General features: G+C 50.9%; 1 protein-coding gene across 4 annotated transcripts in view; it reads left to right on the top strand.

Annotated features, from left to right (window-relative positions):
- The window catches only part of KDM6B (lysine demethylase 6B), a 144,280-nt gene that overhangs the window by 119,264 nt on the left and 3,327 nt on the right, over nucleotides 1-21,689 (top strand). For 3 of the 4 annotated variants that reach the window (XM_075346713.1, XM_075346714.1, XM_075346715.1), the window contains 20 exons: nucleotides 7,678-7,758; nucleotides 7,855-7,972; nucleotides 8,114-8,212; nucleotides 8,407-8,620; nucleotides 9,578-9,670; nucleotides 9,787-9,936; nucleotides 11,418-11,555; nucleotides 11,643-11,867; nucleotides 11,952-14,530; nucleotides 15,194-15,320; nucleotides 15,959-16,064; nucleotides 16,167-16,372; nucleotides 16,460-16,524; nucleotides 16,866-16,937; nucleotides 17,017-17,165; nucleotides 18,786-18,900; nucleotides 18,993-19,180; nucleotides 19,259-19,400; nucleotides 21,403-21,529; nucleotides 21,606-21,689. The exon at nucleotides 21,606-21,689 is cut by the window's right edge and continues 87 nt beyond it. In XM_075346713.1, the coding sequence (XP_075202828.1) occupies nucleotides 7,860-7,972; nucleotides 8,114-8,212; nucleotides 8,407-8,620; nucleotides 9,578-9,670; nucleotides 9,787-9,936; nucleotides 11,418-11,555; nucleotides 11,643-11,867; nucleotides 11,952-14,530; nucleotides 15,194-15,320; nucleotides 15,959-16,064; nucleotides 16,167-16,372; nucleotides 16,460-16,524; nucleotides 16,866-16,937; nucleotides 17,017-17,165; nucleotides 18,786-18,900; nucleotides 18,993-19,180; nucleotides 19,259-19,400; nucleotides 21,403-21,529; nucleotides 21,606-21,689 (4,992 nt within the window). In that variant the 5' untranslated portion in view covers nucleotides 7,678-7,758; nucleotides 7,855-7,859. The remainder of the gene's footprint in view (nucleotides 1-7,677; nucleotides 7,759-7,854; nucleotides 7,973-8,113; nucleotides 8,213-8,406; nucleotides 8,621-9,577; nucleotides 9,671-9,786; nucleotides 9,937-11,417; nucleotides 11,556-11,642; nucleotides 11,868-11,951; nucleotides 14,531-15,193; nucleotides 15,321-15,958; nucleotides 16,065-16,166; nucleotides 16,373-16,459; nucleotides 16,525-16,865; nucleotides 16,938-17,016; nucleotides 17,166-18,785; nucleotides 18,901-18,992; nucleotides 19,181-19,258; nucleotides 19,401-21,402; nucleotides 21,530-21,605) is intronic. The other variant, XM_075346716.1, reaches the window with a different exon arrangement.

Below are 21,689 nucleotides of genomic sequence, written 5' to 3'. Positions count from 1 at the left end.
CTCGGCGACGTCGCTGTGACTGCCTAACTATCCCTCCTTCAAGGGGGAGGTGCATTTGGCGTCACAGCGACGTCACCACAACGTCATTAATCGGCCGGCCAATAGAAGCGGAGGGGCAGAGATGAGCGGGATATAACATCCCTCCCACCTTCTCCCTTCCGCATTGCCGTTGGGACGCAGGTAAGGAGATGTTTGTCGCTCCTGCGGGTTTACACACAGCGATGTGTGCTGCTGCAGGAGTGACAAACATCGTACCTGCGGTCGACCCGACATGAAAATGAACGACGCTACACAGATCACCGATTTTCAGCGCTTTTGCGATCGTTAATCGGCGCATCTAGGATTTACACGTTGCGATGTCGTTACCGGCGCCGGATGTGCGTCACTAACGACGTGACCCCCGACGATATTTCGGAAGCGATGTTGCAACGTGTAAAGCCCCCCTAAGAGAAAAAATGTCCTGTGTCTATCGTGTATATACCTTTACTTGCCTTACTTCAGTCCTTCCTTGGTCAATGTAAAGAGACTGAAAGCTGGATTATTACCAGGATCAGCTTGTTTGAGATGAAGTGACAGGTGACGAGGGGGGGCGGGGGGAGGCTTTTGTTACTAACTATTCCCTAGTTGTGCCCCTTAGTTCAATCTACCAACCAAACGCCAAACTTCTCCTCAACCCCCAGAGTGATTTGGGCACCTGTAAATATAAGGGGTCTGTTCTGGAAATTAGGACCCCCAAAAGTTTAAACAAGTGTTTTTATAAGACCTGACCATATTCAGAAGACTTAAAATGACGGGTCACTCGGATAACTCTCCTCGTGCTTCCACCTGCGCTTATCATATATACGTTACGTCACACGTATGTGCGACACTTCTCGGAGACTTGTGAAAGTATTAATGCAAAGGAGAAGTTTGTAACGTCTGTTTCTGAGAAAAAAAAAGAAGTCACCGCTGTTATGGGAAAAGGGGTTGATGCTCTGCGGCAGAGACGCTGACGCTCTGCAGGCTTCTTGGAAAAGACAAACCGAAAAAGCGCCTCGGCAACTGTATTGGGCAAACCCCTTTTCAGTACAACTTCTATTAACCTCTTAATCTATGACTCTTCAAAATCTAGTGCCGTCTATAGTACGGTCACACGTGGGGGCCAATAAAACAAACAAAAGCTCCCCTCTTAGTCACCGCTTTCCCTGGGATATTGTGAGGGAGACTGTTCTCGGACTATTTATAATCACAGCTATTTCTGTTCGAGCCAAGTTATTTTTATTTTAGGAATTGCGTTCCGCTCGGGTCGTTGGTAACGGGTTAAAGTCATTGTGACGTTGCGTTACGACTGGATGACGCTTTCGCCCTCAGACGCCCCCTCTGTGGAGGTTGGAGGGGGGACAGAACGTCTCGCCTCTCTCGGTGCAGACGGTAGACAGTGATCTCATGTGTCCTAAATAGAAATGTCCATCTTGGGCTTATCTCCACGTAATGTACGTCGTGGAAAGGACTGTGGAAAAAACAAGCGCAAATAGGGTTTTACCCCAATATGTACGGGGTAAGGAGGGGGGAGTAAGAATACTCACCAAATGTAGTTGTGAGAGTCACAACTACTATGAACGCATGTGATGTAGATCCCAGGCAGCAGCCACCAGCAGACAGCAGATCACAGAGAGTAAAGGAGAGAGGTGTTCATTTGCTGCGCCGAAGAGATCACTTCAGTGGATATTCAGATTAATGCCACTTTATTAATCATATAGGTCAACGCGTTTCTGGAGCATCTGCCCCCTTCATCAGGACCATCAAGAACAAAAAAACATTAAAAAAAAAAAAAAAAATTTTTAAAAAGACACCACCGAGCCCCCCTGCCAGTACTGTTTACTAACCCCATCTCCCTGCTTCCTGTATTCCCCTGCTTCTGAGAGTCTTTGTCTATCCCCTCAAAGCTTATCTTGCGTTTACTCCTCCTCCCCAAAATCGACCCCCATCTCTCTTGTTCCCCTCATCTCTCTTGTTCCCCTCATCTCTCTACTCTCCTCATACCCCTCGCCCCCATATCTTCTGCTTGCTTTTCTCTCAAACTTCTTTTTACCACGCTCTCTCCTCCCACATCTCTTTCGATGCTCTCCTCCTCCATTCTTTCTTCTTTTTCCTCGTTCTCCTTTGTCTCTCTCCCCTCTCGTCCCTTCCTCTGTCTGATGTCACTTCCTCCCCCCCTCTCTCCTCACTCCCGAGACTTCTCGTCACACTGCAATTATGGAGGCGACATCCTTCCCCCTCTCTCACAAGCCCCCAACGTCAGTAATTCATTCAGACCCCTGGTCACTGAACGCCCCCTCAGACCCTCCTCACACTGTCCCGTCCATGTATGACCTAATCCAACAACAGTCCTTCGAGTCCCCTCTACTGAAGATTCCTATAAACCCCCTCCTAACTTGACCCTCAAGTGTCTCCAGATAATCCTTTTCGTAAGGATCTGTCACTTCAAACTCGTAGGGTGCCGATCATGATTAAACATTTTCCAGATCCTTACACTCTTCTTGGATTATTTTTCTCAGTTGACCATGAACGTAAATTTTGTAGTCTGATCGTAAGATTTACGTGAGCCTTTAAATCCTATAAGATATAGTTTGCACTTGTAGTAACGCTGGCCAATACCGGTGGTGATCGTCGAAATGTTTCGAGCCTCACACTTCCCTTTAACGACAGATCTTGCATTCTTGCCTCGCTTAAAATGAGTTCTACATTGTCTACATTTTTGTAAGACGTCGACTCGTTCAACCTTAAATCTTTAAGCACAGTCCGTTCCACCTTAAAACGAAGAGTGGGCTGGTTGTGGGAGTGGTGTGTGTGGTCAGGGAATCCCGCGGTGGGTGTGTTTTTTAGGGTTGTAGTGACATCATCAAGTGTCCCTTTAAACTTGGCTCCGGGAGAGATGGCGGAGGTGAGGGGAGGGCGGAGCTTGGTGGGGGAAGAAGAGCGTGAGAGAACAAACGATAAACTCATAGATGAGCAAGCTCGTAGTCAGGAGTGAGCGAGACTGTGCTGGAACACAACAGTGCTCCTCTGAAGTCAGTCAGTCTTGTCTTACCGGGAGCTGTCCCTCTCAAGACTTGTCCAGGCGGAGTGTGGGGAGGGGGGTACTAGACTGCTTTTGAAGACCCTCCCATGGCAGCTGTCTCTTTGTCCTAAAGGTAAGTGACAGCTGGGTTTTTGACTTGTGTTCACACAGTGCACTACTTTTGAGTTGTTCGGTCACAGTTGCCCAGGGTTAGGGTATTACGACTCTGACCTCTCTAATTCATTCGGTGTCTTCCGTGCCATGCCGTGTCATGCACTTGCTCGATATATTTCCGTCTGTACAGTTTTTCCTACTCTTACTTTGTACCCCCTCCTTCCTGATTTCGCCTCACTTACATTGTCTGTCATATCCTTTGTCTCACAGTTTCTGATCTGCGTCCCGTATTGTCCGCGTCTCTCGCCCTTCTGCCTCTCTCACATGCCTAACCGGTTTAGTCTGTGCCGTCTACCTGTCACCAGCTGCCTCTTTCTGTTGGTGTCTCGCGCTCGCTCTCTCTCGTTGCCGCGTCTCACTCTTTCTCCCCGCCGTTGTATTGAGCACGCGCTCTCGCGCACACAATGTCGCTCTTCTGTGTCGTTGTGCGGTCATGTGATCTCCCATCAGTTTTTCCTAACCCCTTGTCCGCCAGTTCCCATTCATTCCATGGTCCGGTCTTTTGCCCAACTTTAACTATTAACCCCTTCAAACTTATCGAGGGTGCGTCTGAGAAAAACACCCCGGTGACGCACTGGGGAAGCCCCGACCAAACATTGTATGTGGGCGGAGGGGATGATATGGGGAAATGAAGGGGAATCTAAATTTTTTATCTTTTTTTTTTTTTTTTTTTTTTTTTTTTTTCTGTTGACTGATACGGTGTGTAAGTATACAGGTCACAGTGTAGCAGTGTATATACTGGATCTGGGCTGTATATATACAGGTCACAGTGTAGCAGTGTATATACTGGATCTGGGCTATGTGTGTATATACGGGTCACAGTGTAGCGGTGTATATACTGGATCTGGGCTGTGTGTGTATATACGGTCACAGTGTAGCAGTGTATATACTGGATCTGGGCTGTGTGTGTTATATACGGGTCACAGTGTAGCAGTGTGTATACTGGATCTGGGCTGTGTGTTATATACGGGTCACAGTGTAGCAGTGTGTATACTGGATCTGGGCTGTGTGTTATATACGGGTCACAGTGTAGCAGTGTGTATACTGGATCTGGGCTGTGTGTGTTATATACGGGTCACAGTGTAGCAGTGTATATACTGGATCTGGGCTGTGTGTGTTATATACGGGTCACAGTGTAGCAGTGTATATACTGAATCTGGGCTGTGTGTTATATACGGGTCACAGTGTAGCAGTGTATATACTGGATCTAGGCTGTGTGTGTATATACGGGTCACAGTGTAGCAGTGTATATACTGGATCTAGGCTGTGTGTGTATATACGGGTCACAGTGTAGCAGTGTATATACTGGATCTGGGCTGTGTGTGTTATATACGGGTCACAGTGTAGCAGTGTATATACTGAATCTGGGCTGTGTGTTATATACGGGTCACAGTGTAGCAGTGTATATACTGGATCTAGGCTGTGTGTGTATATACGGGTCACAGTGTAGCAGTGTATATACTGGATCTAGGCTGTGTGTGTATATACGGGTCACAGTGTAGCAGTGTGTATACTGGATCTGGGCTGTGTGTGTATATACGGGTCACAGTGTAGCAGTGTGTATACTTGATTTGGGCTGTGTGTATATACAAGTCATGGTGTAGTAGTGTATATTTTGGATCTGGGATGTATGTTTATACAGGTCACAGTGCAGTAGTGTATATATTTGATCTGGGCTATATGTATATACAGGTCACAGTGCAGTAGTGTGTATATATTTGATCTCGGCTGTGTATGTACTGGTTCCAGTGTAGCAGTGTATATACCGAATCTGGGCTGCGTATATACAGGTCACGGTGTAGCAGTGTATATACAGGTCACGGTGTAGCAGTATATATACAGGATCTCGGCTGTGTATATAAAGGTCACGGTGTAGCAGTGTATACACTGGATCTGGGCTGTGTGTGTATATACAGGTCACGGTATAGTAGTGTATATACTGGATCTGGGCTGTGTATATACTGGTCACGGTGTAGCAGTGAATACACCAGATCTGGGCTGTATATATACAGGTCACGGTGTAGCAGTGTATATACTGGATCTGGGCTGTATATATACAGGTCACGGTGTAGTAGTGTGTATATACTGGATCTGGGCTGTATATATACAGGTCACGGTGTAGTAGTGTATATACTGGATCTGGGCTGTGTGTGTATATAAAGGTCACAGTGTAGCAGTGTATATACTGGATCTGGGCTGTGTATATACAGGTCACGGTGTAGCAGTGTATATACTGGATCTGGGCTGTGTATATACAGGTCACGGTGTAGCAGTGTATATACTGGATCTGGGCTGTGTATTTACAGGTCACGGTGTAGCAGTGTATATACTGGATCTGGGCTGTATATATACAGGTCACGGTGTAGCAGTGTATATACTGGATCTGGGCTGTGTATATACAGGTCACGGTGTAGCAGTGTATATACTGGATCTGGGCTGTGTATATACAGGTCACGGTGTAGCAGTGTATATACTGGATCTGGGCTGTGTATATACAGGTCGCGGTGTAGCAGTGTATATACTGGATCTGGGCTGTGTATATACAGGTCACGGTGTAGCAGTGTATATACTGGATCTGGGCTGTGTATATACAGGTCACGGTGTAGCAGTGTATATACTGGATCTGGGCTGTGTATATACAGGTCACGGTGTAGCAGTGTATATACTGGATCTGGACTGTGTATATACAGGTCACGGTGTAGCAGTGTATAGACTGGATCTGGGCTGTGTATATACAGGTCACGGTGTAGCAGTGTATATACTGGATCTGGGCTGTGTATACAGGTCACGGTGTAGCAGTGTGTATATACTGGATCTGGGCTGTATATATACAGGTCACGGTGTAGTAGTGTATATACCGGATCTAGATAGTCTTGTGTATACAGCTCTTGCGTAGGTATGGGTCTCTATGGTTACTGATCAGACACGCCCTGTGTGTAGTCAGTAAATACCAGGTCTCAGCCAGAAGTCTGTGTATCCGGCTGAATGCGGTGCCGGGCGAGTTATCTGTCCGGTCTGTGGTTGCCCGGCTGGCCGGGCCCGGTGGTGTAGTCATCATTGTGTCTGGCCTCTGGGTACCTGTCAGGGAGTAGTCATCGTCTTCCCATCATTTGAGACACTGGAGGAAGTTGTATAGTCACACTTGTTTTTGTCTCTTCACTCCAGGGAAGGGTTAATGAGCGCACACGTGTCTGAGTGTAATGAGTGGTGGGTGACACATCGGAGGAGTGTGCGGAGCAACACGTCACCGAGTGTGACCACCGGGAGCTGAGTCAGCGAGTGTGGGCAGACATGTCATCACACAGAGTACACCCCAACACACAGCGCTCACCCCAGAGCCTCCAGTGTATCACCCTGAGGGGGGAGGGGGCCGTGCTCCTGTCACCCTGCGCCGGGGACGGGACGAGACTGTGTGCTCCTGTCACCCTGCGCCGGGGACGGAACGAGACTGTGTGCTCCTGTCACCCTGCGCCGGGGACGGGACGAGACTGTGTGCCCCTGTCACCCTGCGCCGGGGACGGAACGAGACTGTGTGCTCCTGTCACCCTGCGCCGGGGACGGGACGAGACTGTGTGCTCCTGTCACCCTGCGCCGGGGACGGGACGAGACTGTGTGCTCCTGTCACCCTGCAGGGGGGGACGAGACTGTGCTCCTGTCACTTTGTGTGTGTGTGGGGGGGGGGGGGTGAGACTGCTCCTGTCACCCTGGGTGGGGGGATGAGACTGTGCACATGGCACCCTGCGGGGGGGGGGGGGGATGAGACTGTGCTCCTGTCACCCTGGGTGGGGGGGGGGGCCAGACTATGCTCCTGTCACCCTATGTGGGGGGGGGACGAGACTATGCTCCTGTCACCCTATATGGGGGGGGGACGAGACTATGCTCCTGTCACCCTATATGGGGGGGGGGACGAGACTGTGCTCCTGTCACCCTATGCGGGGGGGGGGGACGAGACTATGCTCCTGTCACCCTATGCGGAGGGGGGGACGAGACTATGCTCCTGTCACCCTATGCGGAGGGGGGGGACGAGACTATGCTCCTGTCACCCTATGCGGGGGGGGGGGGTGGACGAGACTGTGCTCCTGTCACCCTATGCGGGGGGGGACGAGACTATGCTCCTGTCACCCTATGCGGGGGGGGACGAGACTATGCTCCTGTCACCCTACGTGGGGAGACGGAATACTTACATTCTGCACTTATTATATGCTATTATCTTAGCCCGCTGTACCCTCTGACATTTGGGGGTGTTCGGTGTCCGCACTCTCTGGCAATGTCCCCGATCCTCTGTGACTCCTCGTCCATATTTACATGCCTTCCTCCATGTATCCGGCTCTCATGGTAACACAATGGTCGCTCGCCCCCTGGTGTCTGCAGTGGGAATCGCACTGGATTTCTCTCTTCCTTACGCTGCCCTCTAGTGTCTCTGTGAGAAGACATCACTCACCTTCTTTTCCCTTTTTCCACAGACTTTCTTGGTGATCGAGAGGACATGATGCTCCCCCCGCTGCCTGTGCCCCTCACCCTGTGAAGCCCCTTGGATTGAATCGGTGGGTGTGTATTGAATGTATTTGATGTTTTCCTTGTGTATTTGTGTTTCTGATGCCGGTAACGTCGTCGTCGTCGTCCTCTTCTTCCTCCTCCAGTCTGGATGTATCGCTCACAGGAACAGTTTGGATCCCGCTTTCCCCGCGACCCCTTCCTCAGTGGAATAAACTCGTCATGGACCCCTGCTCACCCCCGGCCATGGCTCCCGTCGGGCAGGTGAGGATGACTGTGGTGGTGCACGTCGCTGTAGTTAATGGTTTGTGGGTCTGTCGTTCGCTTCTGCTGGGTGTGAACTGTGCCATGTACCTTACCTTCTGCCATTGCTTCCCCCTCTGTGTCCTCCTGTCTCCTTCTCAGATGCTCTACCAACCTTAACCAACCTCCACTGCCCCCGCACTTATCGTCTAGTCATGGGGCAAACATTGGCCACCCCAGCAAACCCTATTACCCCCATGGGTAAGTGTCTGGGTGTGGGTCTGTACTGGTGGGGTGGGCAGTGGTGCTACGTCTTACACCAGCCGGTACATTGGTGATGGATGATCCTCCTCCATGGCTTTGTCTTCTCGCCTACGCCTGATATGCTTGCAGGACCCCCATCGTTTCTATTTAGCATTGACTCTCCTTTTTGTTTCTTGACTCCCGTCCTTCAGCTCTCCGCCCGGCCATCGTTTCGGGAAGTTAGAACGGGTTCACTCCTGCGTCCAGCTCCTCCTGCGCGATGAGCAGCAGCCACAGATCTGGGAGCAGCTGGGGCAGATCTACGAGTCTGAGCAGGAACTGGAGGACGCGGTGCGCTGCTACCAGGCGGCCGCCCGCTACCACGGAGGCTACGAGCTGAACGCTCACATCTCCCGGCTGCAGCAGGTACGCACCGCTCTCCGGACACATCACCTCCATACTACATATACATGGCACCCAATGAACTCACCTAGGGATGCAACATTGAGCCAGATCTTTGGGATGGTGGTCCCGGGTAGCTGTACACCATCTTAGAGGGGTTGTTCATTACAGCTTAGATGCAGAATTGCATAAAATAAAACACATTCTTCTCCCAGCCTGGCCATTCTGCAATTACTGGATTGGCGCCGGTCCCGGAGGTCTAATATCGGTATAATTACTTTTCCAGTAGTGGACAACCCCTTTAATTCTAACCCACCCTGTATGCCAGGTTTTTGTTTTTCATTTTTTGTTTTGCAAATATAATATTTCTTAATATTATTTTATTATTAATAATAATAATAATAGCAAAATATAATTTAAAAATATATAAACTAATAAAATGAACCTAAAAATAATATAAATATGGCAAAAAATAAAATGACATTTTTTATTTTTTGTTAATATTTATGTTAAATTTGTATTAATATAATCATACAATTATCCATTTTATATAAAAATTATAAATAAATATGAACAATAAAAAAAATATATTTAACCAATATAAATAAAACAAACAATAAATATAAATATAAAATATAAATATATTTTATATTTTTTATCATTTTATTTTTTATTTTATATTATCATATTAACTAAATAGAAATACTACAAATATAACAAACAAAATAAAAAGGATATTAATAAAGATAAAGTAATGAACAATAAAATATTAGAAATATAACAAATATTAATATATTTATATATCAACAACCTACTCCCTATCACTTTAAAATGCTAAGACCATGAAAAACTAAATTAAAAAATAATTCCTTCACTTGGGTTTCAGGGAGAGGAACGTCTCAGCTTCTTTGCTCCTCTATCTCCCCTAACATTGACATCCTTTTACACTTTTTTGTTTTTATTTCCCCCCCCCCCCGTTAGACTCATCTATGGAACCTCCACTCCGCACCTCCGCACCATCGCCCCAAATCTCTGCCTCGCTTACAGCAAGTGTGGGACCTGATGCAGCACGAGGTGAGCGGTGCAGAAACCCTACCGTGTCCACAGACGTCCTGATAGTGAGTCACAAGGATCAGTTTTTTTTGTTTTTTTTTTATTTATATATATTTTTTTTCTTTATCGTTTCCCAGCAAAAAAGACATTTTGGAGGAAAAAGAGGGCCCCCGCCATTAAAACGTCCCGTACCCAGCGCTGATCCCGCCACGCTCCAGTCACCCCCTCACAGTCAGATTGGAGATGAGCAGCCCATGAAGAGGAGACGGAGCGGGAGTCCTGAGCAGGTGAGATCGTCAAGATATGGAATTCATCAGTTTTTGGTGCAAAAGTTTGGGCACCCTTGGAGATTTGTGTGCTCGTACAACTTTGACCAAGGTTTCAAACCTTAATTATCCTGTAAGGGTTATCACTTGTTCACTATAATCGTTATAAATGGCCGGGTGATGCAAATTTTACAGCTTTATAGAAACCTCCTCTAACTTTGTGCCAAAAAACATCAGCTGTGAGTTGTTTTAAGCAGCTGCCTAGCACTCTGAAAATGGTGGAGTCCCACAATGCAGGAGACTGCTGTAAGAAGAACGCAAAGCTATTTGACTCACTATAATCTCCTGTCTTTATGGTGTTTTAAGCTTGCTCTCACAACCGGCCGATCCTTCATCTACCTGAGAAGGTATAGAGCGGACGGCTCTAACAGTTTTAAGGTTGCCCTTTCCTCAGTTTAAAATTTATTTAAGAATTAGCGGTTACCAGGGACTGTGGAGGCCAAGATAAAGTCTGGAAGACCAAGCTAAATTTCTGTGAGCGCTGCTCATAGGATTGCTAGAGTGGCAAATCAGAACCCCTCTGTGACTGCAAAAGACCTTCAGGAAGATTCAGCAGAATCTGGAGTTGTGGTACCTTGCTCTACTGTTCGGAGACACCTGCATATGGCCTTCATGAAAGAGCCATGAGGAGAAAACCTCTCCTGCGTCCTCACTATAAAGTTCAGCATCAGAGTATGCAAAAGAACATGCATTTTGGAAACAAGTCATGTGGACCCATGAGATTAAAATAGAACTCTGTGGCCACAATAATCAGATATGTGTGGAGAAAAAAGGGCACAGAATTTCAGGAAAAGAACATCTTGCCAACCATTAAGCATGGGGGTGGATCAATCATGCTTTGGGGTTGTGTTGCAGCCAATGGCACGGGGAAACTTTCATGAGTAGAGAGAAAAATGAATTCAATGAAATTTCAACAAATTGTTGATGCAAATATGACACCATCTTTAAAAAAAAAAAAAGAAAAAAAGCTGAAGTTGAAAAGAGGATACGAGGATAATGATCCTAAACACACGAAGGCGAGGCGGCAGCCTCCCGGAACTGGAAGGCGAGGCGGCAGCCTCCCGGAACTGGAAGGCGAGGCGGCAGCCTCCCGGAACTGGAAGGCGAGGCGGCAGCCTCCCGGAACTGGAAGGCGAGGCGGCAGCCTCCCGGAACTGGAAGGCGAGGCGGCAGCCTCCCGGAACTGGAAGGCGAGGCGGCAGCCTCCCGAAACTGGAAAGCGAGGCGGCAGCCTCACGGAACTGGAAGGCGAGGCGGCAGCCTCCCGGAACTGGAAGACTCTTGTCTGCAATAAAAAGCGTCAACAAGCTGCGATATTGCTAAAGGGGTGCTGCTACGTGTTAAGCATGCAGGGTGCTCAAACAGTATATTCTGTGATAAAATTTGTTCACGCTGAGGCCGGCTGGCTGACTTTTTTTTTTTTTCTTTCCCCCACATACTAGCAACGAAGAGGTCCCCCTGGTCTGCATTCTCCTCCAGTCCCGGTGGGTCCTGGGAACAATTACCATCAAGTGTCCGGAAAATCGAACGTCTGGAACCCGCTGAACCATGAACCCTGGGGGGAGCGGCGGGAGAGACAGGTGAGACATCGTTGTTGCGGATGCTCCATTAATCCTGATGAACGAACTGCGCCGGAATCCTCTTAATCATCTTTTATTTTTCTGCAGGATCCCCGTATTCCTCCCCACGTCTCCCCTTATTCTTCATACTGCCCCCCACGTCCACCACCACCACTACACCAGCAGCCCCGCCCTCCAAGTGACCTTAGTGAGGCTCGGTGTCAGAGGTCACCTGCGGAGGTCATTCCAGCACCACCTCCTCTTCACGTGCCTTACGACCAGAGAAGACCCCGCATCCCAACACACAAGACCTCTCGGCCTGAGGTGCCCCCTGTAAGTCCACCTACACTACTTCTACCGTTGTTGTTTAATCCACGTACATCAGCTTTAAAACTAATTTTTAATTTTGTCTTCCAGCCCCCCGATCGCTATCCGACCCCAGCAGTGGACACCACAGTGGTCAGTATCTGCCCACCCCCGCAAGAGCCCGACCCACCGAAAACCATTTGCCCACCGCTCAAACCCCAGCCATCCTCCACCCCTTCGCTCCAGCAGAGCTGGGTGCCGGTAGCGGTCATCAAGGAGGAGGTGAAGAGTGAAGACGAACTGGAGGAGATTTTATACGGGGAGGGTCACTGCACCGTCAAACAAGAGGGATACTATCCGTCTCGCGATACCCCAGCAGGGGGCAACGTCTTTGATCATCGAACTCAGGGCATCACCACCAGCAAAGTCAGGCCTAGGTCTGAGGCCTTCCAGGATGCCAACCTGGATCATGTACTCAAAAGCCTGCAAAAAATGGATGAATCTGGGTTATTTGCCCCAAAGAAAGAGGAGGTAATAGAACAAGAGATTAGGAAAAGCCCTCTGAGCCCAGAGCTGGACATAAAGGGCAAACATGGGCTCTCCATGTCTGAGGGCAGCTATTCGGGAGGGAAGAGGTCACCAGCTGGAGAGGACAAAGCCTCGTTCTGTTCCTCCTCTACAACCTACCACAAAGATACCTCAGGAAACCTTCAGGTGCTGGGTTTAGCCGCTCCACCCACGGCGCCCTCTTCAGTCTCAACTCCGAAATCTCTGAGTCCGAAACCAGCGGAGAGCAAAGAAAAGGAGGAAGCAAAAGATCAGCCCTCCGGATGCAATCAGCTCTTTAACTTTCCTGCTGGGCAGATGGCGGAGTCCTTCGAAGAAGCTACAGAGTTCTCCAAGATTTTACCAGACGGGCTGGACGACATCATGAAGATGCTGGACGAGTCCATAGAAAAAGAAAGGAGCGGTGGCTCTAGCGACGACGAGGACTTAAGTACTACCCCCGCCTCTCCAGTCTGCCCGCCGCCACCACCAGCTGAGGCCAGAGCAACGTCCCACCTCAAAGGTCCAGCTCAGACTAATATCTCAAGCAGTAACTCCCTTTCCGGTGCCAAAGCACCAGAGCCCAAATCTGGGGAGGGGTATACGTACTATGGACCTAAAAAAGCAATATTGGGGCAAGAAGCTGTTAGCGAAGCCAAGCCTGCTCAGCACGGGGGCAACAGTGTGCTCAAGTCCTTGGCCAGTGTTCTGGAGGGGCAGAAGTATTCCTACCGTGGAGGACACAGCCTCAAAACTGGAGGGGGGTCGTCCTATTATACTGGTGCTACTATGGCGAGCAAGCGTAATGATAACCCTTACACTGCGCAATCTACCTCACATCGGGCCTGGGACTCTAAGATGGGAGCCACACCTACCTCAGATGTGACCGGACGGGAAGGGGTGCTAGCAATGAGACCCGGGGTCCGCACGGAGACAGACATTTTGGAGGACATAGCACGTGCTTGTGAGACATTGGTAGAAGGCACAAGAGCTTCTGGGGGCAGTAGTTCCCGGGAGGAGGAAAAGGAAGAAGAAAAAGAACTTGATGATGAGGCAACGGAAAAAAAACTTGACCACATTTGGGGTGCTGAAAAACAAGAGCCAGCTACTAAAGCTAAACCAGAAATTGTCTTGCGGGCCGATAAGGCAGATTCTAGAACCGGGAGAAAACTTAAAGCCTCCTGTATAATGGAGGAAGCCAAGAACATGGCCGAGAAGAGTCCGGAACCCAAGACGAAATTTGGAAAAGGGGATCGTCCGAAGGAAACCGAGAAGATAGAACCAGCTCCCAAACATAGCAAGTCACTTGACGGGGAACTGAGGAAGATATTTAAGATAAAGCCGACCGCCGAGAAGGCTGAAGTCCCTCCGGCTACATCAGTTGGAGAACGTACCTGCAAGGAGATCACAAAGACTGACACCTCTCTGGAGAAACGCCATAGAAGCTCAGAGCGGGAATCACCCAAGAAATGCACAGAGAACCAGAAAACCTATGAAAGCACCTCATCTGACATGCCGCGTGCAGAGTGTGACAACCGGCTTTCACCAGGGGATTCGCCCACGGCAGCTGCTTCTACGGCCACTGCAGAAATTCAAGGAGAGAGCACAAAAGCAGTGGAAACCGAAAGACCTCAGGAGAGGATAACTCTCTCGCTTCCAGCTCCAACCCGAAGTAAGGACGAGGGTAGAAAGAAAGACAGGAGGCACCGGAAGCCAAAGAGGGACCGAAGCAGCAGAAGATCGAAAGAACGGCGGTCGCAGAAGGACAAGGAAAGGCAAGTGTTGGGCAACCTGGACCTTCAGAGCCAGAGTAGAGATGCTCCGAAGTCATCGAAGCAGGGAGATCGAAGAAAGGCAGAAGGCGGCGGGAGAAGGTGTGCTGAGGATGGCCATCACAACCAGTCCTCCTCGCCCGCTGCCTCCGTCCCTGCACCAGCTCCTGCTTCCCATGGGACACCAAGCTCTGACCTGCTGAAGATGAGACCCTTCACTGAGGGACCACCCAAAGAGCTGAAGATAAGACTGATCAAGGTGGAGAGCGGGGATCGTGAGACCTTCATCGCATCAGAGGTGGAGGAGAAAAGGTTACAAGCGAGTGAGCTGACAGTCAACCATACCGCTGCCGAAATCATCAAGGCCACCAAGTGAGTGCTTTGTAGAGATCGGTCTACAAGAGACCTGGGGGTGGTAATTGTAACCGCAGCTTTGGGTAAGAGTTGTTAGTTGGAGACTCACCTCGTTTAAGTAGCCTTCTCGTTTGTCCTTTACGCCCGCCGACATTCACAGTGGTTGCCAGGCAGACGACTAGATATGACGAGTCGCGTTACTAATTCAGACATCCCCCTTCCCCATGAACTTCAACAGAGGGAGGGGGAGCGCGATGACCCTGAATTCGCTGTAAAGAGGCTAGACAGTAACTAAGAGAACATTTCTGTTCTCCAGCCTCCATCGGAGCAGCAGGTGCGGAGATTGAGGCTGAATGATTGCTGCGGTTAGATGACGGATTTTGTGCCGTCTGAGAGGTAACTGCTTTAGAGGCAATTCCTTCCGCTAATGACTCAATGATCGGACGTCCCAGAGAGTCCTACAGGCCAAAGAGTAATGGTCACTCCCTCGTATGTCGTATAGTGTAGTTGGAGCGTCGCTTGAAGAAATTGGTCGTGAGATATAGCATTAGTACAAGAAGTCAGCTAAAAGGATTGGAAATTAATTTTATATTTTTCGAGGGGGGGAGCAAACCTGTTTTTTGCCTTGTTTTTTGGGGGGAACTTTGTTCACTAATTTACCTCTTGTTTCTTATCGAACAGGAATATGGTGCTGAAGGGAAAATATAAGGAGTCTTATGTCCTTCCATCCATGTCTGTGAAGCCCCCCATAGGACCCGAAAGGAACCTCCCTCGAGAAAAACTGAATCCCCCCACACCCAGCATATATGTAAGTTATCAAATATGTCTCCTCCCCTGCAGGGTGATAGGAGGAGCTGTGAGTCTCCTCCCCTGCAGGGTGATAGGAGGCGCTGTGAGTCTCCTCCCCCTGCAGGGTGATAGGAGGCGCTGTGAGTCTCCTCCCCCTGCAGGGTGATAGGAGGCGCTGTGAGTCTCCTCCCCCTGCAGGGTGATAGGAGGAGCTGTGAGTCTCCTCCCCCTGCAGGGTGATAGGAGGAGCTGTGAGTCTCCTCCCCTGCAGGGTGATAGGAGGCGCTGTGAGTCTCCTCCCCCTGCAGGGTGATAGGAGGCGCTGTGAGTCTCCTCCCCCTGCAGGGTGATAGGAGGCGCTGTGAGTCTCCTCCCCCTGCAGGGTGATAGGAGGCGCTGTGAGTCTCCTCCCCTGCAGGGTGATAGGAGGCGCTGTGAGTCTCCTCCCCTGCAGGGTGATAGGAGGCGCTGTGAGTCTCCTCCCCTGCAGGGTGATAGGAGGCGCTGTGAGTCTCCTCCCCTGCAGGGTGATAGGAGGCGCTGTGAGTCTCCTCCCCTGCAGGGTGATAGGAGGCGCTGTGAGTCTCCTCCCCCTGCAGGGTGATACAGGTTGATGTATATCGCTCTAGGCTTTACACTGTGTCTCCACATTCACAGCTGGAGAGCAAGCGCGATGCCTTCTCCCCGGTTCTGCTCCAGTTCTGCACTGACCCCAAGAACCCGATCACCGTGATTCGTGGCCTGGCCGGATCTCTGAGACTGAGTGAGTTTCTGGGGTTTCCCCTTATGAAGTGAAGGGTCAGGTACGTCGGTACAACATAATCTGTTTCTCTGCCATGATCTCACATTATCTTCTCGTTACCAGACCTCGGCCTCTTTTCCACCAAGACTCTGGTGGAGGCGAATTCGGAGCACACGGTGGAGGTCCGTACTCAGGTGCAACAGCCGTCTGACGAAAACTGGGACCCTTCTGGGACTCGTCAGGTCTGGCACTGCGAAAGCAGCCGTTCACACACCACCATCGCCAAATACGCCCAGTACCAGGCCTCCTCCTTCCAAGAGTCTCTGCAGGTGAGTGCGGGCGGAGGCTGGTGCATGCGAAGGCAGTCCTGACTACAGCGGGGTATATGGAGTCATCTTGTGTTCTCCTCTTTACAGGAAGATAAAGACAGCGACGAAGAGAGCAATGAGCCCGATAGCACCACCGAAAACCCTCCGCCCAGGTACACCGCTATAGCAGATCCTACTATCATTACGCTTCTGGTGGCTCTGCCTCCCCTTCAAGAATCTGTGGGGGACCCCTGAATTTGTAAATGGCTTTTTACCTGGAGCACTGAACCCCACATCTCGCTGCTGCCACCTGCTGGTCATTTGTTGTGTAGCGGAATCCCCTGTAACCTGCAGTATGTTTCGAAAGGGTTGGTCAAACTACATAAAGAGCAATTAATCAATAATGAGGGGTGTCCAGGGAAGGGAAGGTTACAAATATGTGGTCCCTCCCCGTGAAAGCGATCTACACACCCAGCTTCACTTCAGTCACTGATGAAACAAATCTTACTTTCAGCACAAATCAGGAGCACAAGACCCCCCATATTATTAAATTTGGAACCAACATCGACCTCTCGGATCCTAAAAGGTGAGACTGTGTGTATGGTCCCTGCCATCCGAGGACTGGACACTATAAGCGGTGGTCTTACACGTCCCTTGTCTCGTAGGTGGAAACCTCAGTTGCAGGAGCTGCTGAAGTTGCCGTCCTTCATGCGTGTGACGTCAAACGCCAACATGTTAAGTCACGTGGGTCATACGATCCTCGGGATGAACACTGTGCAGCTGTACATGAAGGTTCCCGGAAGTCGTACACCAGGTATTAGCTGTATACCGGCTGCTCTCTGGCTGCGGCTTGTTACTGCTCTTTTACTTTGAGCACATGTCTTGAAACCCAATTCAAATGCCCTGTTCTGGCCTCACCTCACCCTAGCCGGTCCCTTGTTTTGTTGCCTCGCCCTGGCCGGTCCTTGTTTTTTTCCTCACCCTGGCCGGTCCCTGTGTTTGTTGCCTCGCTTTGGCCGGTCCTTGTTTTGTTCCTCACCCTGGTCGGTCCTTGTTTTGTTGCCTCACCCTGGCCGGTCCTTGTTTTGTTGCCTCGCCCTGGCCGGTCCTTGTTTTGTTGCCTCGCCCTGGCCGGTCCTTGTTTTGTTGCCTCGCCCTGGCCGGTCCTTGTTTTGTTGCCTCGCCCTGGCCGGTCCTTGTTTTGTTGCCTCGCCCTGGCCGGTCCTTGTTTTGTTGCCTCGCCCTGGCCGGTCCTTGTTTTGTTGCCTCGCCATGGCCGGTCCTTGTTTTGTTGCCTCACCCTGGCTGTTCACGGTGTCTGTTGCCTCGCCCTGGCCGGTTCCTGTGTTTGTTGACTGGCCCTGGCCGGTCCCTGTGTTTGTTGACTGGCCCTGGCCGGTCCCTGTATTTGTTGCCTTGCCTTCGCCTGTCCCCATTTTGTTGCCTATCCCTGTGTTTGTTGCCTCGCCCTGGCCGGTCCTTGTTTTGTTGCCTCGCCCTGGCCGGTCCTTGTTTTGTTGCCTCGCCCTGGCCGGTCCTTGTTTTGTTGCCTCGCCCTGGCCGGACCTTGTTTTGTTGCCTCGCCCTGGCCGGTCCTTGTTTTGTTGCCTCGCCCTGGCCGGTCCTTGTTTTGTTGCCTCGCCCTGGCCGGTCCTTGTTTTGTTGCCTCGCCCTGGCCGGTCCTTGTTTTTTTCCTCACCCTGGCCGGTCCCTGTGTTTGTTGCCTCGCTTTGGCCGGTCCTTGTTTTGTTCCTCACCCTGGCCGGTCCTTGTTTTGTTGCCTCACCCTGGCCGGTCCTTGTTTTGTTGCCTCGCCCTGGCCGGTCCTTGTTTTGTTGCCTCGCCCTGGCCGGTCCTTGTTTTGTTGCCTCGCCCTGGCCGGTCCTTGTTTTGTTGCCTCGCCCTGGCCGGTCCTTGTTTTGTTGCCTCGCCCTGGCCGGTCCTTGTTTTGTTGCCTCGCCCTGGCCGGTCCTTGTTTTGTTGCCTCGCCCTGGCCAGTCCCTGTGTTTGTTGACTGGCCCTGGTCGGTCCCTGTGTTGACTGGCCCTGACCGATTTCTGTCCTGTGTGTGTTGCTTCGCCCTGACCGGTCCCTGTGTTTGTTGACTGGCCCTGGCCGGTCCCTGTATTTGTTGCCTTGCCTTGGCCGGTCCCTGTGTTTGTTGCCTTGCCTTCGCCTGTCCCCGTTTTGTTGCCTATCCCTGTGTTTGTTGCCTCACCCTGGCCGGTCCCGGTGTTTGTTGACTGGCCCTGGCCGGTCCCCGTTTTGTTGCCTATCCCTGTGTTTGTTGCCTCGCCCTGGCCGGTCCCTGTTTGTTGCCTCGCCCTCTCCTTGTCCTGTCCCTGGCCTGGCACCTTTTTTTTTTTTTTTTTTTTTTTTACCTTTCTGCTTTGTATCTGAAATTACTAACAAGATATTTTCTATTTTTATTTAGGACATCAGGAAAATAACAACTTTTGCTCAGTGAATATAAACATCGGTCCTGGGGACTGCGAGTGGTTCGCTGTACATGAGAATTACTGGGAGAAGATCAGTGCCTTCTGTGAGAGGTGAGACTCCTGCCCTTCCGCACACTGCCACTAGAGGCGCCCTTATTGAATACTTTTATGTAATTCCTTTTCCTCTTCCCCTCCCTTCCCAGGCATAATGTGGATTACCTGACGGGCTCCTGGTGGCCGGTCCTGGAGGATCTTTACCGGTCGGATATCCCAGTGTATCGGTTTGTGCAGCGGCCTGGAGATCTGGTCTGGATAAATGCGGGGACGGTTCACTGGGTGCAGGCCACAGGGTGGTGTAATAACATTGCCTGGAACGTCGGGCCCCTGACACGTAAGTCGTGTTCTGTAGCTGTGTCTCCTTGGGGTTCGCTGGGCGCAGTCTCATGAGCGGCGTCTCCCCTCTTCACAGCTTACCAGTACCAGCTGGCTCTGGAGCGTTTCGAGTGGAATGAGGTCAAGAACGTGAAATCCATTGTGCCCATGATCCACGTGACGTGGAACGTGGCCCGAACGGTGAAAATCACAGACCCGGACCTGTACCGCATGATAAAGTGAGCGTCAAAGAAGCCAGATTCTTTCTCTACTCTTCAACTCTTATCTTTGTCTAAGGCCAAGTTCACATTTCAGTTGTTTTGCATCAGTCACATGCGTTGCTTGACTCATGTGACTGATGCGTTGTACAACGGATGACAAAGAACAGAATTCTTTGCCGGACTCCGTTGTGTGTGGGGGGCGGAGCGCGAGGGGGCGGAGTTCGGGGTGGGTGGAGCCGAGTGAGGCCGTGGCTTTGAGGACGTCAGTGCCGTGGGGACTGCAGGACTGTGTGTGTGTGTGTGTGTGTATACATGCTGTAAATAAGCACTTGTACCTTTCCCCCCCCCCCCTCCGCATCTCATTGTAGATTGTAAGCTCTCACGAGCAGGGTTGCCTTTTTTTTTCCCTTTAAATATTGTATCTTCTATAATTGTTACTTGTTTGTATATGTTTATGTATATGATATGTATATGAGCCTCCTGAATTGTAAAGTGCTGCAAAATATGTTGGCGCTATAGAAATAAAGATTATTATTATTATTATTAATAATATTGGGTAAAAGCAAAGCACTTTTTGCTTGGTTACCCGATATTTATCTTGGTTACCAGCGTACACTGCTTAGCGCTGGCTCCCTGCACAGGTAACCACTGTAAATATCGGGTAACTACACAAAGCGCATTGCTTGGTTACCCGATGTGTATCCTGGTTACGGGTGCAGGGAGCCAGTGAGAGCATGCGCAGCAAAATCCTACGGATTGCGCTGCTCAAAAAAGTTACAGGCTGCGTTGCTCCCGCCCGGCGGTCAGTTAAAAAACGACTGACCGTGACACAGCGGATGCAACGCAGCATCATCAGTCGCAATCCGTCACTAATAAAAGTCTATGGGGGAAAAAACAGGATTCCTGCAAAATATTTTGCAGGATACCGTAATTCCTCAAGGCGACGGATTCTGACTGATGCAAAACAACGGAAGTGTGAACTTAGCCTAACTGCATCTTCTTAGGATCTTTATACCACTTAGGGTTCCATCTCCTATTTTGTCTCTTCGTTTTCTTGTCCCCCTTTACTTGTCTACCATTGCTTTCACTTCTGTTGCTTCACCCCTTTTCAGCCACTCTGCTCTGGTGCCAACTGCCCTTTCTCCACCTCAGCGGCTCAGCTCTGTCACTGATTGCTCTTCCTCCTCCTCCCGGGGCTCTGCTCTGTCACTGATTGCCCTTCCTCCACCTCCTCAGCTGCCCTTCCTCCACCTCCTCAGCTGCCCTTCCTCCACCTCCTCAGCTGCCCTTCCTCCACCTCCTCAGCTGCCCTTCCTCCACCTCCTCAGCTGCCCTTCCTCCACCTCCTCAGCTGCCCTTCCTCCACCTCCTCAGCTGCCCTTCCTCCACCTCCTCAGCTGCCCTTCCTCCACCTCCTCAGCTGCCCTTCCTCCACCTCCTCAGCTGCCCTTCCTCCACCTCCTCCTCAGCTGCCCTTCCTCCACCTCCTCAGCTGCCCTTCCTCCACCTCCTCCTCAGCTGCCCTTCCTCCACCTCCTCCTCAGCTGCCCTTCCTCCACCTCCTCCTCAGCTGCCCTTCCTCCACCTCCTCAGCTGCCCTTCCTCCACCTCCTCAGCTGCCCTTCCTCCACCTCCTCAGCTGCCCTTCCTCCACCTCCTCCTCCGCCCCTTCCTCCACCTCCTCCTCCGCCCCTCCTCCACCTCCTCCTCCGCCCCTCCTCCACCTCCTCCTCCGCCCCTCCTCCACCTCCTCCTCCTCAGCTGCCCCTCCTCCACCTCCTCCGCCCCTCCTCCACCTCAGCTGCCCCTCCCCCACCTCCTCCTCCTCAGCTGCCCCTCCTCCACCTCCTCCACCTCAGCTGCCCCTCCTCTTCCTCTCTGCCACCAACTGCCATCTCGGTCCATGCCTTGTTTTCCCTTTCTATCTGTTTCGCCTCCACTGTTCCTTTCCTCTTTCCCCCGTCCCTCTCAGATTTTGCTCTCGCCCAATCACTCACTCCAGTCTTCCCGCCTTTTGTAGATATTGTCTCTTACAATCCATGAAGCGGTGTCAGATCCAGCGAGACCGACTCATGCGCAGCGGGAAGAAGATCGCCTATCAATCTCGAGTCAAAGATGAACCAGCCTACTACTGCAACGAGTGTGACGTAAGCGGCCGCTCCCGGAGCACGGGGCACGCCGAGGTCACCTCCAGGTTCTCACAGTTACCTCTCTCTTCCTCAGGTGGAAGTTTTTAACATCCTGTTTGTCACCAGCGAGAGCGGGGGTAAGAACACCTACCTGGTGCACTGTGAGACCTGCGCTCGG

Source organism: Anomaloglossus baeobatrachus, chromosome 4 (genome assembly GCF_048569485.1).
Source record: "Anomaloglossus baeobatrachus isolate aAnoBae1 chromosome 4, aAnoBae1.hap1, whole genome shotgun sequence".
NCBI lineage: Eukaryota > Metazoa > Chordata > Amphibia > Anura > Aromobatidae > Anomaloglossus > Anomaloglossus baeobatrachus.
This window is presented reverse-complemented; position numbering and strand designations above follow the sequence as displayed.